The sequence below is a fragment of the Leptopilina boulardi genome, unplaced genomic scaffold (genome assembly GCF_019393585.1).
Source record: "Leptopilina boulardi isolate dan_hultmark-lab unplaced genomic scaffold, ZJU_Lbou_2.1 LbouV2_303, whole genome shotgun sequence".
NCBI lineage: Eukaryota > Metazoa > Arthropoda > Insecta > Hymenoptera > Figitidae > Leptopilina > Leptopilina boulardi.
The window spans coordinates 596,992-619,552 of record NW_026137867.1 but is presented as its reverse complement, the minus strand read 5'-3'; the positions used below and the strand labels follow the sequence as shown (position 1 = coordinate 619,552).

The following is a 22,561-nucleotide window of genomic DNA, read 5'->3' as shown; positions in this document are numbered from 1 at the left end:
TATACATATATATATTCATTGTTTATACAGTATACGTATACATACTGAAAGGACATTTCAAACTCGGTAAATCCCCGGCTTCGTATCAAAATTCAATATGTTGAACAGATTTGCATTGGCAAATGTAATCGAAAAACACATACGTATTATATCAAGGCAAAAGCGTCGCGTCACTTCACATTGAACAATTTTATTATACTTTAGATGAACAAATTTTTTTTTTTAATTCTCTTAACAATTTGCAAATATTGTTGCAATAAAAAGTGTCATTTAAAATATTTTTTTAGAGTTCCCATTAAAAAAAATTTTTAATTTTCATTAAAATGAATTATTTTGCCTGACTTAAAGGCTTCTATTACTAATTATTATATAAATTACACTAGTGAATATTTTGTCTAATTGATATTGACTTTTACTACTTAGAAACGTAGTCTGACTGTCACTCCTTTTTTAACAACTTAACCTGAAATAGAATATTAAAATTTTTTTTGTCCGACTAAAATTGTTTTTACTACTGATTTTTTTAATGTTATATGATTCTAATTCTTTCGTTGGCTGACTTAAATTTTCTTTTACTACTGCGTAGACTTAGATACTTTTAAATATGTACTGTCTGACTAAAAATAGCTGGTACTACTGGAATGCAAAAATGTAAGTTGTTTGTCTGACTGAAAGTGTATTTTACTACTTATGTTATAAAAAATAATTTTTAACTGTTTTACAGAAACACAGAAAATTAAAAGGCATTAAAATAAGCTGCAACGCTTATTATTTTAATGCCTTTTAATTTTCTGTGAATATGTATTCTCTTACTACTCTTTATAACAGTTACAATTAAAAATGTACTGTCTGACTAAAGATGTTCTGTTCTACTACAAAAGAAAAAAAAATGTCCTCTACTAGTTATCTTACAAATAAATTTCTTCTGTCTGGCTAAAAAATTCCATTACTACTGCTTATAAAAATTACTATAAAAAATGTAATGTCTAGCTATAAATGTCTTTTTCTACTGCGATGAATTTTTTTAGTTTTTTTTGGCTTACTAAAACTGTTTTCTACTACTAATATTTAAAAAAATAATTTTTTCTGTCTGACTACAATCGTATTGTGCTACTAATAAATACAATTTACTTGTAAGAATGTAATGTCTGACTAAAAATGTCCTGTTCTACTACTATACAAAAATTTTAATTTTTTTTATCTTACTTGAATGTTCCTTTGTCACTTCATTAGTAGTAACATTAATGGATTAATTTTTTTCTCAAATTAGTAACAGAAGAAAAAGAAAATTTAAATCAAACAAAGGAGTAAAAATTTTGTTTTTTTCCCCCGATTAATATTAAAAATGTACTGTCTGACTAAAAATGCCCTGTTCTACTGCAAATAAAAAATTATCAATGTCTGACTAAAACTATATTGTACTACTAACAAATGTAATATATGCTAGCACAAACGCAGCGTCTGACTAAAAATGACTTGCCCTACTGCTATTTATTTTTGTCTGACTAAAATTGTCTTCTACTTCTTATTTTATAAAAAAATATGTTTTCTGCCTGACTGACACATTTTCCCACTACTGTTTATAAAAATTACTTGTAAAAACGTAATGTCTGACTGAAAATGCCTATTTCTACTGCGATAAGAAAATTTTAAATATTTTGTCTGGACAAAATTTTCTTTTGTTACTTGATTGAAAAACAACAATAGTTATCTGTGAAAAAAATGTCTTAAGGATACCCAGGTGGAAAAGTTCCCGGTAGTGACTACCGGTAGTGACTACCGGTAGTGACTACCGGTAATTTTTCCGGTACTACCGGTAGTCACTACCGGTATTTTTTCCGGTACTACCGGTAGTTGCTAACGGTAATTTTTCCGGTACTACCGGTAGTCACTACCGGTATTTTTTCCGGTACTACCGGTAGTTGCTAACGGTAATTTTTCCGGTACTACCGGTAGTCACTACCGGTAATTCTTCCGGTACTACCGGTAGTTACTACCGGTAATTTTTTCGTTACTACCGGTAGTCACTATCGGTAATTTTTTTTTAATTACCGGTAATCATTACCGGTAGTGACTACCGGTAGTGCATACCGGTAGTACCGGAAGAATTACCGGTAGTGACTACCGATGGTCCCGGAAAAATTATTGGTGGTGGCTACTGATAGTCCCGGAAAAATTACCGGTAGTGCATACCGGAAGTGAATATTCCGGTAGCGGGATCGGTAGTGACTACCGGTAGTCACTACCGGGAACTTTTCCACCTGGGTAGGTAATAATTGATAAATTCTAAAAGAACTTATAATGAGAGGAAATTAATTTGTAGATATAATGCAATAATATTGTTTGTCAGTGAGGCACGTGTCTTCCTTCAAGTTGCGGAGCCATTGCATAATTTTCCAGTTGACGGTTTTACATGGCTAATCAACGAAATCAATACGCAATTAAAGTACCATTGACGAGCAATTTCAAGCATTCATTTAATTATAAGTATTTCAAATGCTATTACACATATTTTTATATATGTACTACTACTATACTAATTTCATCATTCATATTCCCGCAGTGTTTTCGAAAAAAAAAACGAAACGCATATATATACTATTGATAGGTATCAAGAAAATTCTCATATTTCACTTCTGAGGTTGTTATTTCTCAACCCAGCAAAGTGTGAAATAAAGTCATCGATCGCTTTTACTCGAGAATATATAATTTTCACATTTTGCAAAAACATTCATTAATTCAAAATTGGAACCAATTATTATCAATTAGTTCCATGATGAAAAGGAAAAAAAAAAGAAAATTTACTTTCCATGACATGTCAACAATATTATGATATAAAATTCTCTATATATTAGGAATTTTTTTTTTTTTTTTTTTTTTTTTTTGATATGTTAAAAAATTCACAATGCTCTTCCTTACACAAAGGTTCCGGTATTTTTTTTCTCTTATTGTTTTAAAAACATTGTTCAGATTATTCCCAGGATCATAAAACTTTCGTTTCTTTCAAGAATTTTTTTTTTTTTTCATTCTTTTGTGTAGTTTTATTTCTTCCAGCTCTTGCTTCTTGTAGAGGGTGGATCAAGAAGTGTAACTCTCAAAGATGTCGACAGAGAAATGCGCAGAATTGCTTGCCTGTGACCGGAAGCTGACACTTTATAGTAGTCGCTTTAAGAACGATAGAGATTGCAACGACAGCTTGAAATTTCGTTATTTTTTTTTTTGGGGGTATTTTTTTTAGATAAAAATGTCTTTTTTATATAGTTGGGGAAATTTAATGCCTTGTACAATTTTCCTGTTTTCAGTCAGAAAATTGGCAAAAATTAATAAATTTCATTGACAGCTTTAGAGGATTTTATATAATTATAAATTATTACCAACGTTTAATTTTGTTGAAAATGAAATTTTCAAATAAATTTTCAACTTTCAATAAACGAGGAATGTGAATGATTTATGTTAAATGTTAATTGTAAAATATCACGTGGATTATGTTGACGTGTGACGTTTAATTTTCACAATAAATATCATTTCATTTTGAAATATCGACTTTTTTTCACTTAATAAAGCAAACATTAGTTGCAAAGAGTTCGAAATTTGTTTTTACTAGTTACATTTTTTTTTTTTTGGCCAATTTGAATTGATTAAACATTCCTAATACAAATTACAACTTTTAATGAGTGTGATAACTTTTGCTCAAACCAGAAGCTAAAAAGTTTTGTGAAACTCTGAATGAAAGAGCCCCGCGAGAGGAGAAAAAGTGTGAAACGCCAAGGAAAGTTCATGAAACTTTTTTTCAGCTTTGTTTTCAAGATGAATATTGTTGAATTTTATATTATGTGTCAGAATATGTAAATATTAATAAAATAGAGAATAACGAAAAAAATTTTAAATAGAGGAAAAATATAAAATCAAAAAAAAAGTAAATTCAAATTAAATGAAAAAAATATTTAATTTAAATAATCGGTTATCAAAATAAATATTTACTTGAACTAAATAATTTTTATTTGAATTAACAGAACTGTATATTGAAACAAATAAATTGACAAATAAATATTTATTTGATAAGTCAAGTAACTGATTATTATAATTAAATAATTTTGTTTTCAGTTGCAAAAATTGATTAATAATTTTTTTCAATTTATTTTTTAATTCTTGATTTTAATGTTAAATAAATATTATATGAGACTGATAAAATAAAGAGAAAAAAATTTTAATTTCTAGTACAGCAAAAATGAGACACGTCCACTCAATGAAGAAGACGATTTTTCAAAGTTAACCCACTTTTTTTTTTCTTCTTTTGCAATTCATCTTACTGTCCACAAGTTTTTTTTCTTTGTGGTAACTTTTAAATTTTTTCCCTTCTAGTTGAATCTTCATTGCAAATTTGCAATTCTATTCTCAATATTATTAAGTCGCATATTCTTTTCATATTTTTTTCTCACAAATTAAATAATTATTATTATCATTGAAAATAATTTTTATATTAAAATATTTTTTGATAATTTTCAAATTGTCTTACCAATCGAAATATAATATTTATATTAATATAATAATAAATAATATTGAAAATGTGAGAAAAAAAATAAGAAAAGAAAAAAATTTGCATATCTTTCTCGTGAGTGATGATATTACAAAAAACAGATAATGATCCATTAAAAATTGAGTCGATGGAAGAAACCTTGAATTTTTTTACTTATTTTATATTCAACGATATCAAGCACCTTCAATTTGATTTGTAAATAAATGCAAAAAAAAGTAACTCTACAGTCATTAGTAAAATAATTAGAAGAGCTGCATTGAAATGAAGATCCATTTCACACTGAAGCTTCAATATAACTTTCAAAGGCGTCTCATCATTTTAACATTCATGAAACACTTGTGAGCTATTTTAATCGAAATTTAAAGCACGTATACTATTAATGGTTTCCTTCAGGATTTCGCGATATCTTTTACCCTCTCTCATAAGGCAAAAAAAAAAAATTCATTTCACAAAAAAAAAAGAAAATCGACAGAGAGAAAAAAAGATTTTACAAAGTACATAATAAATTACACGAGCGTGCTTCATTTACATTATATACGCAGGTGACACTCTCTTACCGACTAATATTTTCAATGGTATACGTTTTTTTTTTTTTTTTTTTTTTTTAACGTCTTTGCATAATTACATGTAAGTGAAGCTTGGAAAATGTTAAGTATTTTTTTAAATTACAAAGACCGAAGAGACTCTTCTTATTTCCTCTCTCAGCGGATTAATTATCCCATGAAAGAGAATTTACTATAAGACTTGTACTTGAAACGACTAATTTTCTCTTTTGAAAATTGTAAAAAGTTTTTTTTTTTCATATAAGGACACGATCAAGAAAAAGAAACAAAAATATTTAAAAAGAAAATTATAAAGAATAAAAAATTAGAAAAATTAGTTACAAAAAATTGTTTTTTTCTCTTTTTGAAAATAAATTTATTCGATCGTTTATCATAAATTTTCCTTAAGCTTTTTTTCATTTCTTTTATATCCATTTAAGTTGTATTATTAATTATGGCTCAAAAAAAAAAATACTAATTTAATTTGAATATTATCGAGACTATTAATAATAGAGAAATATATCCTAGGATTGTATTTTCCACTAATACGCGAGGAAAATTGACGAGAAATTGATATCCTCTAAGCTGAATGTGGAAATGGAATAATTTATTTGAGACGAATAAGATCGTGAAACAGATGTGACGTTACAGAGAGATTAAGTTATACATATACACAGACGCAATAAGACTGTCATGGTTTAGAGTATACACTATCTCCCGTATGTATATTATGCCACTGGAGGAAAAAAAAGATTGTACCTAAAACCCGAGAGTTAAATCCTCTCCTACTTAAAAAAACTTGTGGATAAATAACTTTCCTCTTTTTATAACTTTTGTCAATTAAAAACTATTTCTGTTTATTTAAAAAAAAAAAAAAACTTATCAATTATTTCACATTTTTAATTTCGAATTCCTATTAAATCGAATAGAACAAAAATAAATAAAATAAAACGGAAGATTACGTTTTCCGCAAAACTAGATCACGAATTATGCGAAATTAGGTAGCGAAATAATATCACGGTTTTTGCGAAATTAAATCGCGGAATTCGCAAAATGAGTTCACGGATTTCACAAAATTAAGTCGCGGAATACGTGTAATTAGATTACAGCTTCCGCGAAACTAGGTCACGGGTTTTCCGAAACTAGATCGCGAAATTAGATCTAGATTTCTGTGAAACTATGTTGCGAAATTCGCATAATTATATCACGGATCCTATGAAACTAGATAACGGATTCCAATAAATTAAATCACGGTTTCGGCGAAACTAGATCAATGATTTCCCGAAACTAGATTGTGGGATCCGCGAAACTATATTGCTGAATTCGTGTAATTAAATCACGGATTCTGCTAAACTAGATTGCGGATTCCATAAAAATTAGATTACGGTTTTCGCAAAATTAGGTCACGGATATTCCGAAACTAAATCGAGGAATACGTGAAATTAGATCACAGATTTCCCAAAACTAGGTCACGGAATTAGCGTAATTAGATCACGAATCCTATGAAACTAGATCGCGGATTCCAAAAAATTAGATCACGGTTTCGGCAAAACTAGATCAATGATTTCCCGAAACTAGATCGTGGAATCAGCGAATTAGATCCCGATTTCTGTAATATTATTTTGCTGTATTCACGTAATTAGATCACGGATTCTGCGAAACTATGTTGCGGAATTCGCGTAATTAGATCACGGATTCTGCTAAACTAGATTGCGGATTCCAAAAAAATTAGATTTCGATTTTTGCGAAATTAGGTCACGGATATTCCGAAACTAAATCGAGGAATACGTGAAATTAGATCATAGATTTCCCAAAACTAGGTCACGGAATTCACGTAATTAGATCACGGATTCTGCGAAACTATGTTGCCGAATTCGCATAATTAGATCACGAATCCTATGAAACTAGATCACGGATTTCAATAAATTAAATCACGGTTTCGGCGAAACTAGATTGTGGGATCCGCGAAACTATATTTCTGAATTCGTGTAATTAGATCACGGATTCTGCTAAAACTAGATTGCGGATTCCAAAAAAATTAGATTACGGTTTTCGCTAAATTAGGTCACGGATATTCCGAAACTAAATCGAGGAATACGTGAAATTAGATCACAGATTTCTCAAAACTAGGTCACGGAATTCGCGTAATTAGATCACGAATCCTATGAAAATAGATCGCGGATTCCAAAAAATTAGATCACGGTTTCGGCAAAACTAGATCAATGATTTCCCGAAACTAGATCGTGGAATCAGCGAATTAGATCCCGATTTCTGTAATATTATTTTGCTGTATTCACGTAATTAGATCACGGATTCTGCGAAACTATGTTGCGGAATTCGCGTAATTAGATCACGGATTCTGCTAAACTAGATTGCGGATTCCAAAAAAATTAGATTTCGATTTTTGCGAAATTAGGTCACGGATATTCCGAAACTAAATCGAGGAATACGTGAAATTAGATCATAGATTTCCCAAAACTAGGTCACGGAATTCACGTAATTAGATCACGGATTCTGCGAAACTATGTTGCCGAATTCGCATAATTAGATCACGAATCCTATGAAACTAGATCACGGATTCCAATAAATTAAATCACGGTTTCGGCGAAACTAGATTGTGGGATCCGCGAAACTATATTGCTGAATTCGTGTAATTAAATCACGGATTCTGCTAAACTAGATTGCGCATTCCATAAAAATTAGATTACGGTTTTCGCGAAATTAGGTCACGGATATTCCGAAACTAAATCGAGGAATACGTGAAATTAGATCACAGATTTCCCAAAACTAGGTCACTGGTGTAGCTTAATTAGATCACGATTTCTGCGAAATTATGTTGCGGAATTCGCGTAATTAGATAACGAATCCTACGAAACTAGATCACGGATTCCAAAAAATTAGATCACAGTTTTGGTTGAAACTAGGTCAATGATTTCCCGAAACTAGATCTTGGGATCCGCGAAACTATATTTCTGAATTCGTGTAATTAGATCACGGATTCTGCTAAAACTAGATTGCGGATTCCAAAAAAATTAGATTACGGTTTTCGCTAAATTAGGTCACGGATATTCCGAAACTAAATCGAGGAATACGTGAAATTAGATCACAGATTTCCCAAAACTAGGTCACGGAATTAGCGTAATTAGATCACGAATCCTATGAAACTAGATCGCGGATGCCAATAAATTAAATCATGGTTTCGGCGAAACTAGATCAATGATTTTCCGAAACTAGATCGTGGAATCAGCGAATTAGATCCCAATTTCTGTGAAATTATTTCGCTGAATTCACGTAATTAGATCACGGATTCTGCGAAACTAGTTTGCGGATTCCAAAAAATTAGATCACGGTTTTTGCGAAATTAGGTCACGTATATTCGGAAACGAGATTGTTGAATCCGCGAAATTAGATCTAGTTTTTTGCAAAAATATTGTGGGGAATTCAAGTAATTATATCACGGATTCCGCGAAACTTGGTTAAGAAATTTGCGAAATTAAATGGCAAATTCCGCGAAATTATATCACGGTTTTAGTGAAACTAAGTCGCTGAATATGTGAAACACGCGTAATTAGATCACGAATTACACAAAATTAAATCGCGGAATTCGTAAAACTACATTACGATTTCCGTGAAACTTAGTCTTCTTATTTTTGTTATGACTTTTGTCAATTAAAAACTTAAAAAAAAATTGTTTTCTTTACTCTAACAATAAAAATTTTTTACTCAATTTCTCATTTTTAATTTCGAATTTCTATCAAGAGGAACATAACAAAAAAAAAAAAAAAAAAAACAAAAAAAAAATTAAAATGAAAATAATAAAATGAAAATCTCGTTTTTAAATTTGAAACAAGTAGTCACGTATATTTCTCTTTTCTATATTATATCGACAGAAGAAAAACAGTATTTCCCAAGTGAGTCAAAGATGTAATTTGATTAGGGAATTGAAAGAGTAAGAGAGGTTACTGTGAAGATGAAATTTAACAATAAATGAAAGAATCAATCGTAAAAGATATAGGTGTCGAGATGTTAAAACTAAAGTGTGAAAACTCTCGATAAAAATTAAAGGAAAAATAAATCAAATAGGAAATTTTCTTCTTCACTTATTATAACAAATAAAGAGAGAGAAAACAAAATTTTGAAAAAAACATTATATAATTGATCTTTATATAAAAGAAGAGAGATTTTTTCTTTAAAAAAAAAGTGTTTTCCTTAACGCTTTTATATACCAAAAAGGAAATAATATAATCACGTTATATTAAAAGAGAAAATAGGGTAGGATAAAATAGAAGAAAAAAAATTTAATATTCTTATCATGAAATAGACCAGTATGTCCTTGTGCTAAGTTGTCACTATTCTTTTAATCTCATTTCCTTGAGTCTCTCTTTCTCTCTTTCACTCTTTTCTCTCTTACCCCTACTCTCTAACAATAAGCTACATCAACTAAGTGCGCCATAGTACTCAAGAAAAAGGAAAAGAAAGAAAAGGTTTCGACTTCCTTACGAGAAATGTTATTCCTTTTTTTTTCTCTTAAAACACATTTTCTCCGAACGTACCTTTAAATATTTCCTCAATACCTACTCAAGTGTCTTTTATTCCCTTACGCGCTTTTATATTAAGGAAGAGAAAAATTTCATTGTTTTATAAACAGGAGAGAGAATTTTCTCATTTTTTAAATTAAAAATTTTCTATTACTAAAATTATCCATTTTTTTCAGTTTTGTAACGAAATTCTTTTCTGACAACTGACAAAAAAAAAATTTACATTTTTTCTAAGTCTGACTAAAAGTTTCTTTTAATAATTATTTAAATAATTAATTTTTTTAAAAATAATATTGTCTGATAAACTATTTTTTACTACTTTATTGAAAATAGAATTTATTTGTGATGCTTTAAGGTAAAAGGGACCTTAGCTTCTAACAATTTTTAGGTTATGTTTATGGTTTTCAGAGTGATACTACGAAATCATGATTAACTTATATTACAAAAGTTTCATAAGATTTAAAATATTCAATAAAAAAAAAAAATGATTTTGATTTTACATAATTAGTAAATGAACGAATCAAGGTAAAACTATGACTAAACATAACCTAAAATTGATTTTATAATAGCCAAGTAACTGATTATTTGAAGAAAATAATTTTTTTTACTATGTACAATTAATGAAAAATTAATCTACTTTGTCTGACCTACATACTACTGATTATAATTACAATTATAAGTGTTCTGTCTGACCAAAACTGACTTTTCTACTGATACTTGTATTAGAAAAATTAAAATCGTTTTGTTTATTTAATTGTAATTTTGAAACCTTGTGATTTAAATTATTTTGACTGACTGAAACAAACTTTTACTACTAATACGAAAAGTAAAATAAATGGAGTTAGTCTGACTATTGTTCGCTATTACTACTTACGCACTGATTACAAGAATTTGAAATGTCCGACCAAAATACACTTTTACTACTGATAGTAAAATTAAAATTACTTTTTTTCCTTCATAAAACCGTTTTTAGATATAGTTTAATTTTTTTAGGAATTTAGTTTTTTTTAAATAGTCTTCTTAAGAAAAATAAAGATTGAATAATAGTCATTGTTATTACAAAAATTTCTTTCGATTCTCAAAAGTTAAGTAAAGAATTTCCTATATACTGTTTAAACTTCCTGTCTCGTATTTATATATATGTATTTTTCCAAGTCGAGTTCTCTACTCTATTTTTTTTCTATGGGGATAATTTTCAGCGAGTTTGCCTCTCGTTTACTTTACTGGCAGATCGCTTATTGCACTTTCGTGTTCCATTTCGTTCATTCTGTTTTTATTATCGTTGGAAAAGTTTCACGTCAACTGGAATCCGAGTAATACTACCAACTATCGAAATCGTGATGTTGCTTTTTGTTTCATATACACTTCACTACTTGTTTTTTTTTTTTTTTTCTTCTTCTTTTATTATATTACACTGATTCACCTCGATAAAACTAGTAATTTTTTTATACCAGCAAATTTTAATCGCAATTCAACAATAAAAAAGAAAATTTATTTTATTCAAATATATTCCTGATTATATTATAGTAATTTGATAATTATCAAATAAATATTTACTTGGAGCAAATAATTTTTAATTTAAATTAAATAAATATTTACTTGAACCAAATAATTTTTATTTAAATTAAATAAATTTTATTTGAATCAATAATTTTTGTATTTGAAATAAATAAAATTTAATTCGACCTTGGTTTAAGAAAATATTGACAAGTAACTGATTATTTGAATCAAATATTTTTTTCAGTGTATGGTAAAAAAAATCAATATTTCAAAAAAAAAATTTTTTTTAATCTGAAAATAAATAACAAAAAATTGAAATTTAATATTTGGATGTAAAAAATAAAAAAAAAAAAAGATTCCTCGAATTCGAATGACAAAAACGTTTCAGGTCGAATGAAATACGTAAACAGCATCACTAATTTTAGAGAACACACTTTGAAACTTGTTTTGTAACATGAGCAGAATATATATCTTGAATGTTGACTGAATGTTGCGCTTAATTTGTCAACAGATCTCTCGAGTTTCGTTAAAGTACCTCTCGAGTATAATTTTAAGCTAATGGAGTTAAAACGAATAATTGAGCATCAAACGAGAAATAGAATAGACATAAATATATATATTCATATATATATAAAAAAAATTAATGCACAAACAAAAATCAATATTTAAAAAAAATAAATGAAATTTAATTAAATAAAATTGGAATTTTAATTGTCTATATTAAGAGAATTCAATTAACAGTAATTAAATTCCTGTCTGCTTGGAATAAAAACACTCTTTTTCTTCTTTTTTCTTCACTATATATAATTTAATAATAATTATTTAAAACAAACTGGAATGCAATTTAATATTCACAGTATTTTTTTGTGTAAAATAAAAATATATTTTTTTCCATTTGGAAAATTTGATTCACGCCCTTTATTGTAAAACAACAAAAGAAAATTACGTAATCAGAATGTCTTTACCGTAGAATTTCAATTTGAACTCCATCTGTTGTTCTATATCGAAAAATGGTTCGTTAAAATCTATCAACTTTGATTTCAAACGAAATTTTATTTTAAAAAAAAGAGAATAAAAATTTAATTAAAAAAGAGAATATTTATCAATTTTAAATTTTTTAAACAATTTTTTTTTTATTTTTTTACAATTAAAAATGCCGCGCATCTTCTATTTTTTATGCATTTTTTTTATGTAAAATAAAATTTAATAAAATGAAAAAAAAATTAATGGAAAAATGGAAAAAGAGGTTTTCTTTTTTTAAAGAGATGATAGTAAAAAAGAAGAAGGAAATAAACAATTCAACAAATTATTGTGAATTGAAATTTGCAAACTGACATATTTGGCCAGATTCCAGATGTTGGGCGGATGTTAACGCTTCGTCTATCCACACTTCCGGGTCCACGAACTCACATCGTATATCGGAATAGATTCAATACGCTTCAAAGATCATTCGACTCTTCGTTTTAAGATATATATTCCACTTGAATGACACATATAAAATCAATATTTTACACAAACATTTTTTTTTTCAAAATCGAAATTTTTGCATTTAATTATAATAAATTTTAATAAAATTAAATAATAATCGCGCAAAATTTTTTTTAATTAAATTTTAATTATATTGATTTTATATCATCATAATAAGAAAAAAAAAATAATTTTCATTTTATTTACCTTGAACAGTCTGAGAATATTGGCGACCATAATGGAAACCCCACTAAAAGAAGCTCCAATAACACCAGTCACTGGCTTATGTGGAACATACAGGGGAGATTTTCCACTCTCGCATTTGTACTCCGATATGTCCTGAAAAAAAAGACACAATGTATCATTATCAGATTGTGACAACGAGAGCATGTTCCATTTTCTGATTAAAAAATCCTTCGACAAAAAAGGCAATTCAAAAATTTTACTAAGTAAATTCATTTATCATTTACAAAATGAGATGAAAAAAAAATAAATGGATTTAGTTGAAAAATTTATTTTTTTTTTTAAAGAAATTTTAAATTGAAATTCGATTAATTCACAAATCTATATAAAAACTTGGATCAATAAAAATAATTAAAATTCGTTGATCGACAATAAGAAAGATTATTTTTTTTTATGTCTATTTAATATATATATCTGAGGTTTTATAGATCAATCAACCTCTCATCAATTCAAGAGTGACGACTGGAAAAAAGACAAACTTCTCCATAAAAATGACGTTTTCAATTTCATATAGAAGAATCTCATATCATTTTTTTTTTATTCAGTACTTATTCATATGAAATTGTCAGTATAAAAGTGAATGTGCCGTACTTTAAATTCTGGTACAGTAAAAAAAGAAAAAAATTTTTTACTATCCCTCAAATATGATACTTATCATTTTAAAAATATTATCACACTATTATTTTATCTATATATATATATATATATATATTTAAATCTATTCATTTCTAAAAATAACTTTTTTTTTATCTTATATGTTAGATGGTAAATCTGAATTTTTCAAAAATATTACAGATAGTAAAATAATAATTTGTTTTTATCTATTTGAAACGGTTTTTACTACTGATAATTGAGTAATCCCGAGGCGAAATTTAAGGCCTACTTCACAAGGAGTAAAGTAGGGTCTACAAGATCCAAAAGAGGGTCTATTTAGATTCTAAGGGGAGCTAAAGAGGATTCAAATTTCGCCTAGGGATATTAAATTAAATCTAATTTGTTTCAAAAAATTTAAATTATTTCTTTGACCCATATATATTAATGCAAAAATTTCTTTGTTTTAAAGCACAAATTTTTTTCATTGAAAAAATTTATTTAAAATGAAAGAAATTTTTTTCCAATCAAAAATCTTTTTTTTTTAATTTAAAGAAAATTTTATTTCGAATGAAACACAACAAGTCAAAGAAAAATTATCACTAATTTTTAGTAGGTATTTATTTTATTTGATTTAGTAATATTTTTTTAGTAATACTTTTTTTAGTACTACTTTTTTAGTAATATTTTTTTACCAAAGTTTTAGTGAAAAGTGACTAAAAATTAGTAGAAATTTTCACTTATTTAAATTAATGAACAAATTCTCATTAATTCAAATTTAGAGAATACAAAGATATTTTTTCCTTTTTCTTGAAAAAAATAGGTAACTTTTTATAAAAAAAAACAGTAAACAGATATTTTTTCAACATTACTTTTTTTTTTAGAAATTAATTCTATTTTCCTCAAAATTATTATATTTACTAAATATACAGCATATTTTTTTTTGTTACTATTGTTAAAATTCTACATATCTATTTATTGAAAAATTTTCAATTGTTTACCGAAGAAAGTCTCGATTTTTAACTATTTAAAGTTCTTCACTGAAAACTTCGAGTTTACCTTGAATTTTTCCTATAAGTAAACAAGAAAATTGTCGAAAGTGTATAAATTTATTGGAAACATGAAGAAAAATAAAAAAAAAAAAACCGAACTGAATATTTTTTTTTAAAAATATTCATATTATTAAAATTTATTTATTCCCGTGTGGAAAAGTGATGTGGGCCCCCAGCGGGGGCCCTTATGGATCGCCCTCATGCCATGAGGGCCGCATATGGATGATCCATAGGGGCCCCTCATGGAAACGACATGCTCATCGATGAGGGCGCCCGCATGGGCGATCCATGAGGGTGCCCCTACGGGCGCCCTTATGGGCCCTCACGTTTGCCCTCATCTTGCCCTCAAGTTTGCCATAATGTTTTTTAATCAATAATATTAATAATAAAAGTTAATTAATAATAAATAAGCTTAAGTTATGAATAAATAACATATTTATTTAATAATTATTCAATTTTAAATTAAATTCTTACTCAAATTGAATTTATTAATTAACGTTCTAATTAATTAACTGTCGGATATAATTAAAAGTAATAATAAATTAATTAATTAAAAAATTAAAAAATATTTAATTTATGCATACTATTAACGGATATTTTCATTTTTCAATTAATTCATACATAGAATTAATGATTAAACGCAAACCTGAGAAATAAATAAATCTAACGCATGGGGGGAATCGAACCTACGACCTACGGACTATGAGTCTAACGCTTTACCAACTACGCTACGTACGCTACTTCAAAACGAATGCTAACTTCTTGATGCTATTTAAACTTCAAAAATACCTAACAAAGAAAAGTGCTTAACATCATTTAGTTAAAGTTAAGATATTAAATTATATTTTCCAATCAAATGCAATTTATAAAATATAATTAATTATATGCTTTATGATTATTATCATGAATCATCTCAGGCGAATTTTCAAAAAAGTGTAAATATATTTTTATTAAAAACGCGTTTTTCGTTGTTTTAAATCATTGGAAACATTCATTTTTTGTTGATAAAAAAATATTTGATTTTTGGACTTAGAAAATTTTGCTAATCGATCATGAGGGCGATCCATGCGGGCCCCTACGGTGGCCCTCATCTATTTTGCCATAAGTGTGAGTGTTATTTTCAAAAAAGTGTAAATATATTTTTATTAAAAACGCGTTTTTCGTGGTTCTGAATCATTATAAACATTAATTTTTTGGTGATAAAAAAATATTTGATTTTTGGACTTAGAAAATTTTGCTAATCGATCATGAGGGCGATCCATGCGGGGCCCCTACGGTGCCCCTCATGGATTCGCCATAAGTGTGAGTGTTATTTTCAAAAAAAGTGAAAATATATTTTAATTAAAAACGCGTTTTTCATTGTTGTGAATCATTATAAACATTAATTTTTTGGTGATAAAAAAATATTTGATTTTTGGACTTAGAAAATTTTGCTAATCGATCATGAGGGCGATCCATGCGGGGCCCCTACGGTGCCCCTCATGGATTCGCCATAAGTGTGAGTGTTATTTTCAAAAAAAGTGAAAATATATTTTAATTAAAAACGCGTTTTTCATTGTTGTGAATCATTATAAACATTAATTTTTTGGTGATAAAAAAATATTTGATTTTTGGACTTAGAAAATTTTGCTAATCGATCATGAGGGCGATCCATGCGGGGCCCCTATGGTGCCCCTCATGGATTCGCCATATGGATCAGCCCTCATGGGCCCCCGCCGGGGGCCCCGAACTCTTGAGGGCAAGATCGTGGCTTTTTCCACACGGGTTATATTAATAATATTAATATTTCTAATTATCTTAAATATATATTTTTAAAACACGCAAAAAGCAATTTAATGGTTCAATAAATTTATAAAAACGATATTAAATTATTAAAAAAAAGAAAAAAAGTATAATTTATAAATCACGTGAAAAATAATCATTTGATCTGAATAAACATGAATTTGTTTTTTTTTTAATGGACCCCAACTGTTAATAATTAGAAAAATTGGAAGAAAATAAATTCAATTATCACATGGATGAATATAGTAATTCATCGAGAAATTATAGTTTGATTAATTTTCCTACTAACTTTTAATTAATTACTCAACATGGCTTACGTCTTGTAATAGGGGTGCGGGCCACTGTAATCAAAGATGATGGTGGACAAGTTGTGTCTACTTAATCAGAGAACCTTAAGACAACACGAAACATGAAAGGCTTAAGCTTGAGTGACGGGTGTGTGCTTACAGAATGGAGAATAATGAACAGCAATATACTCACACTGTAAATCGATCACTCTCACGATTCCCATATAAATAATATATAGAATACTTAGAAATCTTTTCATTATTTTTTTTCCCTTCTTTTCACATATGTTAAATTATTTTAAAATAAACAAAAAAAAATTATTTTTTTGTATTAAAAATTTTTTTTTTAATTAAAATTTCTTTTTAAATTAAAATATTCAATATTTCTCGTTTAAAAAAAGCAAATTAAAATTGAAAATAAAAAAAAATTGAATATTTTGTAAAAAAAAAAATGTATATGAAAGAATTTTTTAAACAGATGCTTCAACTTTTTTCAGACGATTTGATGGTCGTCATATTGATAAAAATAAAAATGATTTCTTCATATCTGGCGTCAGGTGCTCATACTTTTTTTTATTTGTAGACGTTTCACTCTTTTTATTTGTAATATTAATTCAACATCTCTTCTTTCATTTCATATTTGCATTTAATTTTACTCGTAAAATAACAGAAAAAAGCAAAAACAAAAAAAAAAAAAGTAAAAGTAACCCCATCTGTGACATATGAAAAAAAGTGTAGACTAAAAAAAATTTTTAACAAAATATTCACAAGCTTCTACTTGCTAAAAATGAAAAAAGTAGTTTTCGTGAAAAACTTTTTAACATAATAAATTCTAATTCGAGAAATGATAAAATAATAAAATAAATAATTAAATAAATAATTAAATAAATAATATAAATTAATTACAATTTAAGAATTGGAATGAAATTGAAAATATAAAGAGAATTGTTGGTAAATATAAAACAAGTTTGTAACGTTTATAATCAATTGTTTGTTGGTCAGTGGAGAATTCCGGTTTATTCACTGATTGTCATATAGTTTACAATAAAGTTTTAACATCGCCATGTTTATCCGTTGGAAACTTTTCATTGAGAAGACCATTTGTCATTTACTGAGTTATTACAACTTTTATTCTTGTTTCTTCACTTCGGATTTACAATAAATATAAACTTTTCAACGTCATGAAAGAGAGTTAAGAAACTCTAAAACAAGGATGATGCTACTTACAAAACTTGTTATCTGATTATTTTACACTTAACACATTTTCAACTTTGTAACTTCAATATATATATATATATATGTGTGTATATATTGCTGAAAGTTGTCGTGTTTAAAAAGTTCGATTCAATATTACATTGTTGATCAACTATATTTGACAAAACTATCACAATTGCTGTATCAAGTGACAAGAATATAGAATTTAAATTTAATGGAACAAAAAAAAAAAGTGTTGTCTGACTAAAAATTTATTTTACTACTGATATTATAATTGATAAGAAAGTATTTTGTTTTGTCTGGTTTAAATGGACTTTTACTATTGATGGAATAAATTTTGACTTTAAGTCTGACTTTTACTGCAATTTACTACTATAATGGGAGAGGGAAAAGAATTAAAAATTATGATAAGTTACATTTTACTACTGTAATTAAACATACTAGATCCGAAATCGTTTTGTCTGACTAAAACTGTTTTTACTATTGGCATCAAAATTATATTATTTTTTCTGACTGAATCTAAATTATACTATTAAGTATCAATTGTACTATATTTATTATACTATTTATTATAGTATTTATTACACTATTTATTTTACTATTTGTTATACTATTTTTATATTATTTATTATACTATTTACTATTCTATTTTTTATACTATTTATTATACTATTTGTTAAACTATTTACTATACTATTTGTTAAACTATTTACTATACTATTTTTTATACTATTTACTATACTATTTTTTATACTATTTACTATACCATTTTTTATAATATTTATTATACTATTTAATATACTCTATTATAGAAAAAAATTAAAAATAATTTTGTCTAACTAAAATAGCTTTTTACTACTTCCCTCAAAAGTTTTATCAAATTGAAACTTTCTGCTTAACTAAACCAGACTTTCACTACGAATACCAAAGTTAAAAAAATATAAGAATATCTTTTACTAATACTACAAAAATTTATTTGTATTTATTTATTTTGTCTGACTAAAACCGTCTTTTACCACCACTACTACTACTACCAAGATTTTAACAGTTTGAATAATTTTCTCTGTCGATGCGTGCATTTCACTACTGATATTGTGTAATATGTAAATTTTTGTCTGACCAAAGCTAGATTTTACCACTTACTCAAAAATTCTAATAATTTACAAAGCCAGACTCTTTTTTTAGTAATAAAAAAATTGTAATACTTTTAAGATAAGTAATACATTAAAGTCATATATTTATTCAAAAGTGAATGAATCTTTTCGTTTTTTTTTTTTTTTTTTTTTTTTGAGAGAGAGAGAGAGAGAGAAAGACTAAACATAATAACTTGCATAATGACAGTACTTTGAAAAAAAAAAGTGCGTTATTGAGGAATTGAGCGGTAGTTTGAGGTGAAGAAGAGAGGGTTAGACGGATGCAGTTTATATGCTCAGCGAAACGTGAAAATCTGTAGAGGTTTCGGCTTTCGTCGTATACCTCGATCACGCTTGAATAATGTTGATTGCAACGCTCTAACATCATGGCTAGATATCTCGGGTAAATATATATATATATATATATACATATCTATGTGTGGTTTTAAGCATACCTCTCTGCAAATTGGATAAAGGAACCTGATATTGCTGAGGGTAAAAGAAATAGACAAAAATACTCTTTACGTAAGTCAGTTAAAAAATTAATAATTTACCCACTTTTCAAAAAATCTCGATTTTCAAAATAAATTCCAAATTCATAATTAAATTCCATAAATTAGTAATAATAATTATTAAATAATAATAATAATAAATAATAATAATAATTATCATCTATACTAAATTCCATAAATTTTAAAAGAACAATTCTAATAAATATAATTTTAATAAATATAATTTTAATTAATATTGTAATTTTAATTAATATTATAATTTGAAGTACTTTAATAATTAATTAATTATTACTATTATGATAATTATAGTAATAATAAATTAATAACTAAAATAAAGAAAAAAATGTAAATTTAAAAATTTTATTTTCTTCCAACTCGATAGAAAATTGAATGCAATTGAAAATTTACAATTTGCATCATCGAGAAACTTTTTCCTGTGGTTTACAAAAGCACTGTATATCTCGTGAATTGAACACAATGGAACTTAACACAATTCACATATTGCACATGCAAGATTACAAGTTCATGGCAAACAGTACTGACCACAAATGTAAATAGAATTTATAAAATTCATTTACAGATAATAAAATCAAATCATATATTTGTTTCGCGCATAATTGAAATTACAGATAGCAGAAAATTTGCTAATTCAATTAAAATTTCAATTAACAGAAGGAGGAAACAATTTTTTTTTTTTTTTTAATTGAAAAAAGAAATTTTCTCGATTATGATGAAAAAAAAAGATTTCAAATTTTTACACGCTTCGAAATACTTTTTCAACTTTTATATTCAGCTATAAAAAAAAAACAATACATTTTCGATGCAAAACAGCGGAAGAAGAAAATCTTTCAACGCAACCACAATATGTAATATAAATATTTGATTTTTTAGAATAATGAAATTTTTCTTTTGTTAAAAAACAAAAAAATAATACGATTTTATTTTCTACAATATCAACAGATTTAATATGGAAAAAATAGTATCAAATTAAGAAAATTTATTTACATGTCCATATTTGATTTAATATTTTCTCGTCAAGAAAATTTTTCTATTTTAAAAAAAAATTTTCTTGAATTAAAAAAAAATTGCTGAATTAAATACGGATAAGTAAATGTAGAATATAAATTAAATATGAATTTAATGTGTAATTTTCATTCGAAAATTTTCCAAACAATGTTTACATTATGTAAATCAACAAAAATGAAATTTTTCATTTCAAGTAAGAAACGAAAATAAAGTAAATTTTTTGAATTTTCCATTTGATAAAAGTTTTTGCTTAAAAAAAAAAGAACAAAAAGAAACTATTATAATTAATCTTGTCAGAAGGGAAAAGCTTTAGAAAAGGGATTAAAATGAATTTGACTTTGTGTGATTGAATTGTCAAAGCACCTGCGACCTGATTCCATTGCTTGTGCACAAGAACGTGAAATACACGTTAATGCATAGCCTCTCTGTTACAGCTCTTCCGCAAACATTAGCATGTTCCAGGATTTTGGCAAATATCACCAGAAATTATGGCAAGTGAGAAACCTTGAATCCCTAAATCTTCTATGTTGACAATCGCGTCATCGTCTTAATTATTTTCTCATATATCATTTTGCACTATCACTTTTTTCCCCTCATTTATATTGAGGAAAAAAGTATACATTTATATTTCTTAGAAATATATTAATTTTATTTAATAGAAATATTAAAAAAAAAAAATTATATTTTCAAAAATATAAAAATGTTATTCTATAGATAATATGAGATAAGGTCTGATTTAAAACGATTTAATGTGATAAAATTGCAATAATGGAGAAAGTCTGACAGAATATTTATTTTTACTACTTATAGAATACAAAAAAAACCATTAAAAGTATGACGGAATATTTACTTTTACTACTGATTTCATATTTAATCAAATATGTCTGACATTAATATACTTTTACTACTGAAAAATTTACAAAAATTTAATTTAATTGTCTGACCAAATATGTATTTTAACTACTAATTTTATATTTATCTAATTATGTCTGACTGTGGCCAACTTGTACTACTGATTTTATAAATATTTAAAGTCTGCCTAAAAGTGTACTTTTACTACTGTTTTCATATTTATTTAATTACGTCTGACTAAAATCCCCTTTTACTACTGATAAACTTATAAAAAATTTAACAAGTCTGATCAAATATTTACTTTTACTACTACTTTTATATATTATTAATTATGTCTGACCAAATATCTACTTTTACTACTGATTTTATATTTATCTAATTATGTCTGACTGAAGCCAACTTGTACTACTGATTTTATAAATATTTAAAGTCTGCCTAAAAATCTACTTTTACTACTGTTTTCATATTTATTTGATTATGTCTGACTAAAATACACTTTTACTACTGATAAACTTATAAAAAATTTAACAAGTCTGATCAAATATTTACTTTTACTACTACTAATTTTATATATTATTAATTATGTCTGACCAAATATCTACTTTTACTACTGATTTTATATTTATCTAATTATGTCTGACTTTAATCCACTTGTGCTACTGATTTTATAAATTTAAAGTCTGCCTAAAAATTTACTTTTACTACTATTTCCATATTTATTTAATTATGTCTGACTAAAATTCACTTTTACTACTGATAAACTTATAAAAAATTTAACAAGTCTGATCAAATATTTACTTTTACTACTACTAATTTTATATATTATTAATTATGTCTGACCAAATATCTACTTTTACTACTGATTTTATATTTATCTAATTATGTCTGACTTTAATCCACTTGTGCTACTGATTTTATAAATTTAAAGTCTGCCTAAAAATTTACTTTTACTACTATTTCCATATTTATTTAATTATGTCTGACTAAAATTCACTTTTACTACTGATAAACTTATAAAAAATTTAACAAGTCTGATCAAATATTTACTTTTACTACTACTAATTTTATATATTATTAATTATGTCTGACCAAATATCTACTTTTACTACTGATTTTATATTTATCTAATTATGTCTGACTTTAATCCACTTGTGCTACTGATTTTATAAATTTAAAGTCTGCCTAAAAATTTACTTTTACTACTATTTCCATATTTATTTAATTATGTCTGACTAAAATTCACTTTTACTACTGATAAAATTATAAAAAATTTAAAAAGTCTGA

At 26.5% G+C, this 22,561-nt stretch overlaps 1 protein-coding gene across 4 annotated transcripts in view; it reads right to left on the bottom strand.

Moving 5' to 3' along the window:
- LOC127282983 (metabotropic glutamate receptor 7-like) overlaps nt 1-22,561 on the bottom strand; it is a 248,951-nt gene that overhangs the window by 78,039 nt on the left and 148,351 nt on the right. For all 4 annotated transcript variants that reach the window (XM_051307602.1, XM_051307605.1, XM_051307604.1 and 1 more), the window contains one exon: nt 12,792-12,923. In XM_051307602.1, coding sequence (XP_051163559.1) covers nt 12,792-12,923 — 132 coding nt within the window. The remainder of the gene's footprint in view (nt 1-12,791; nt 12,924-22,561) is intronic.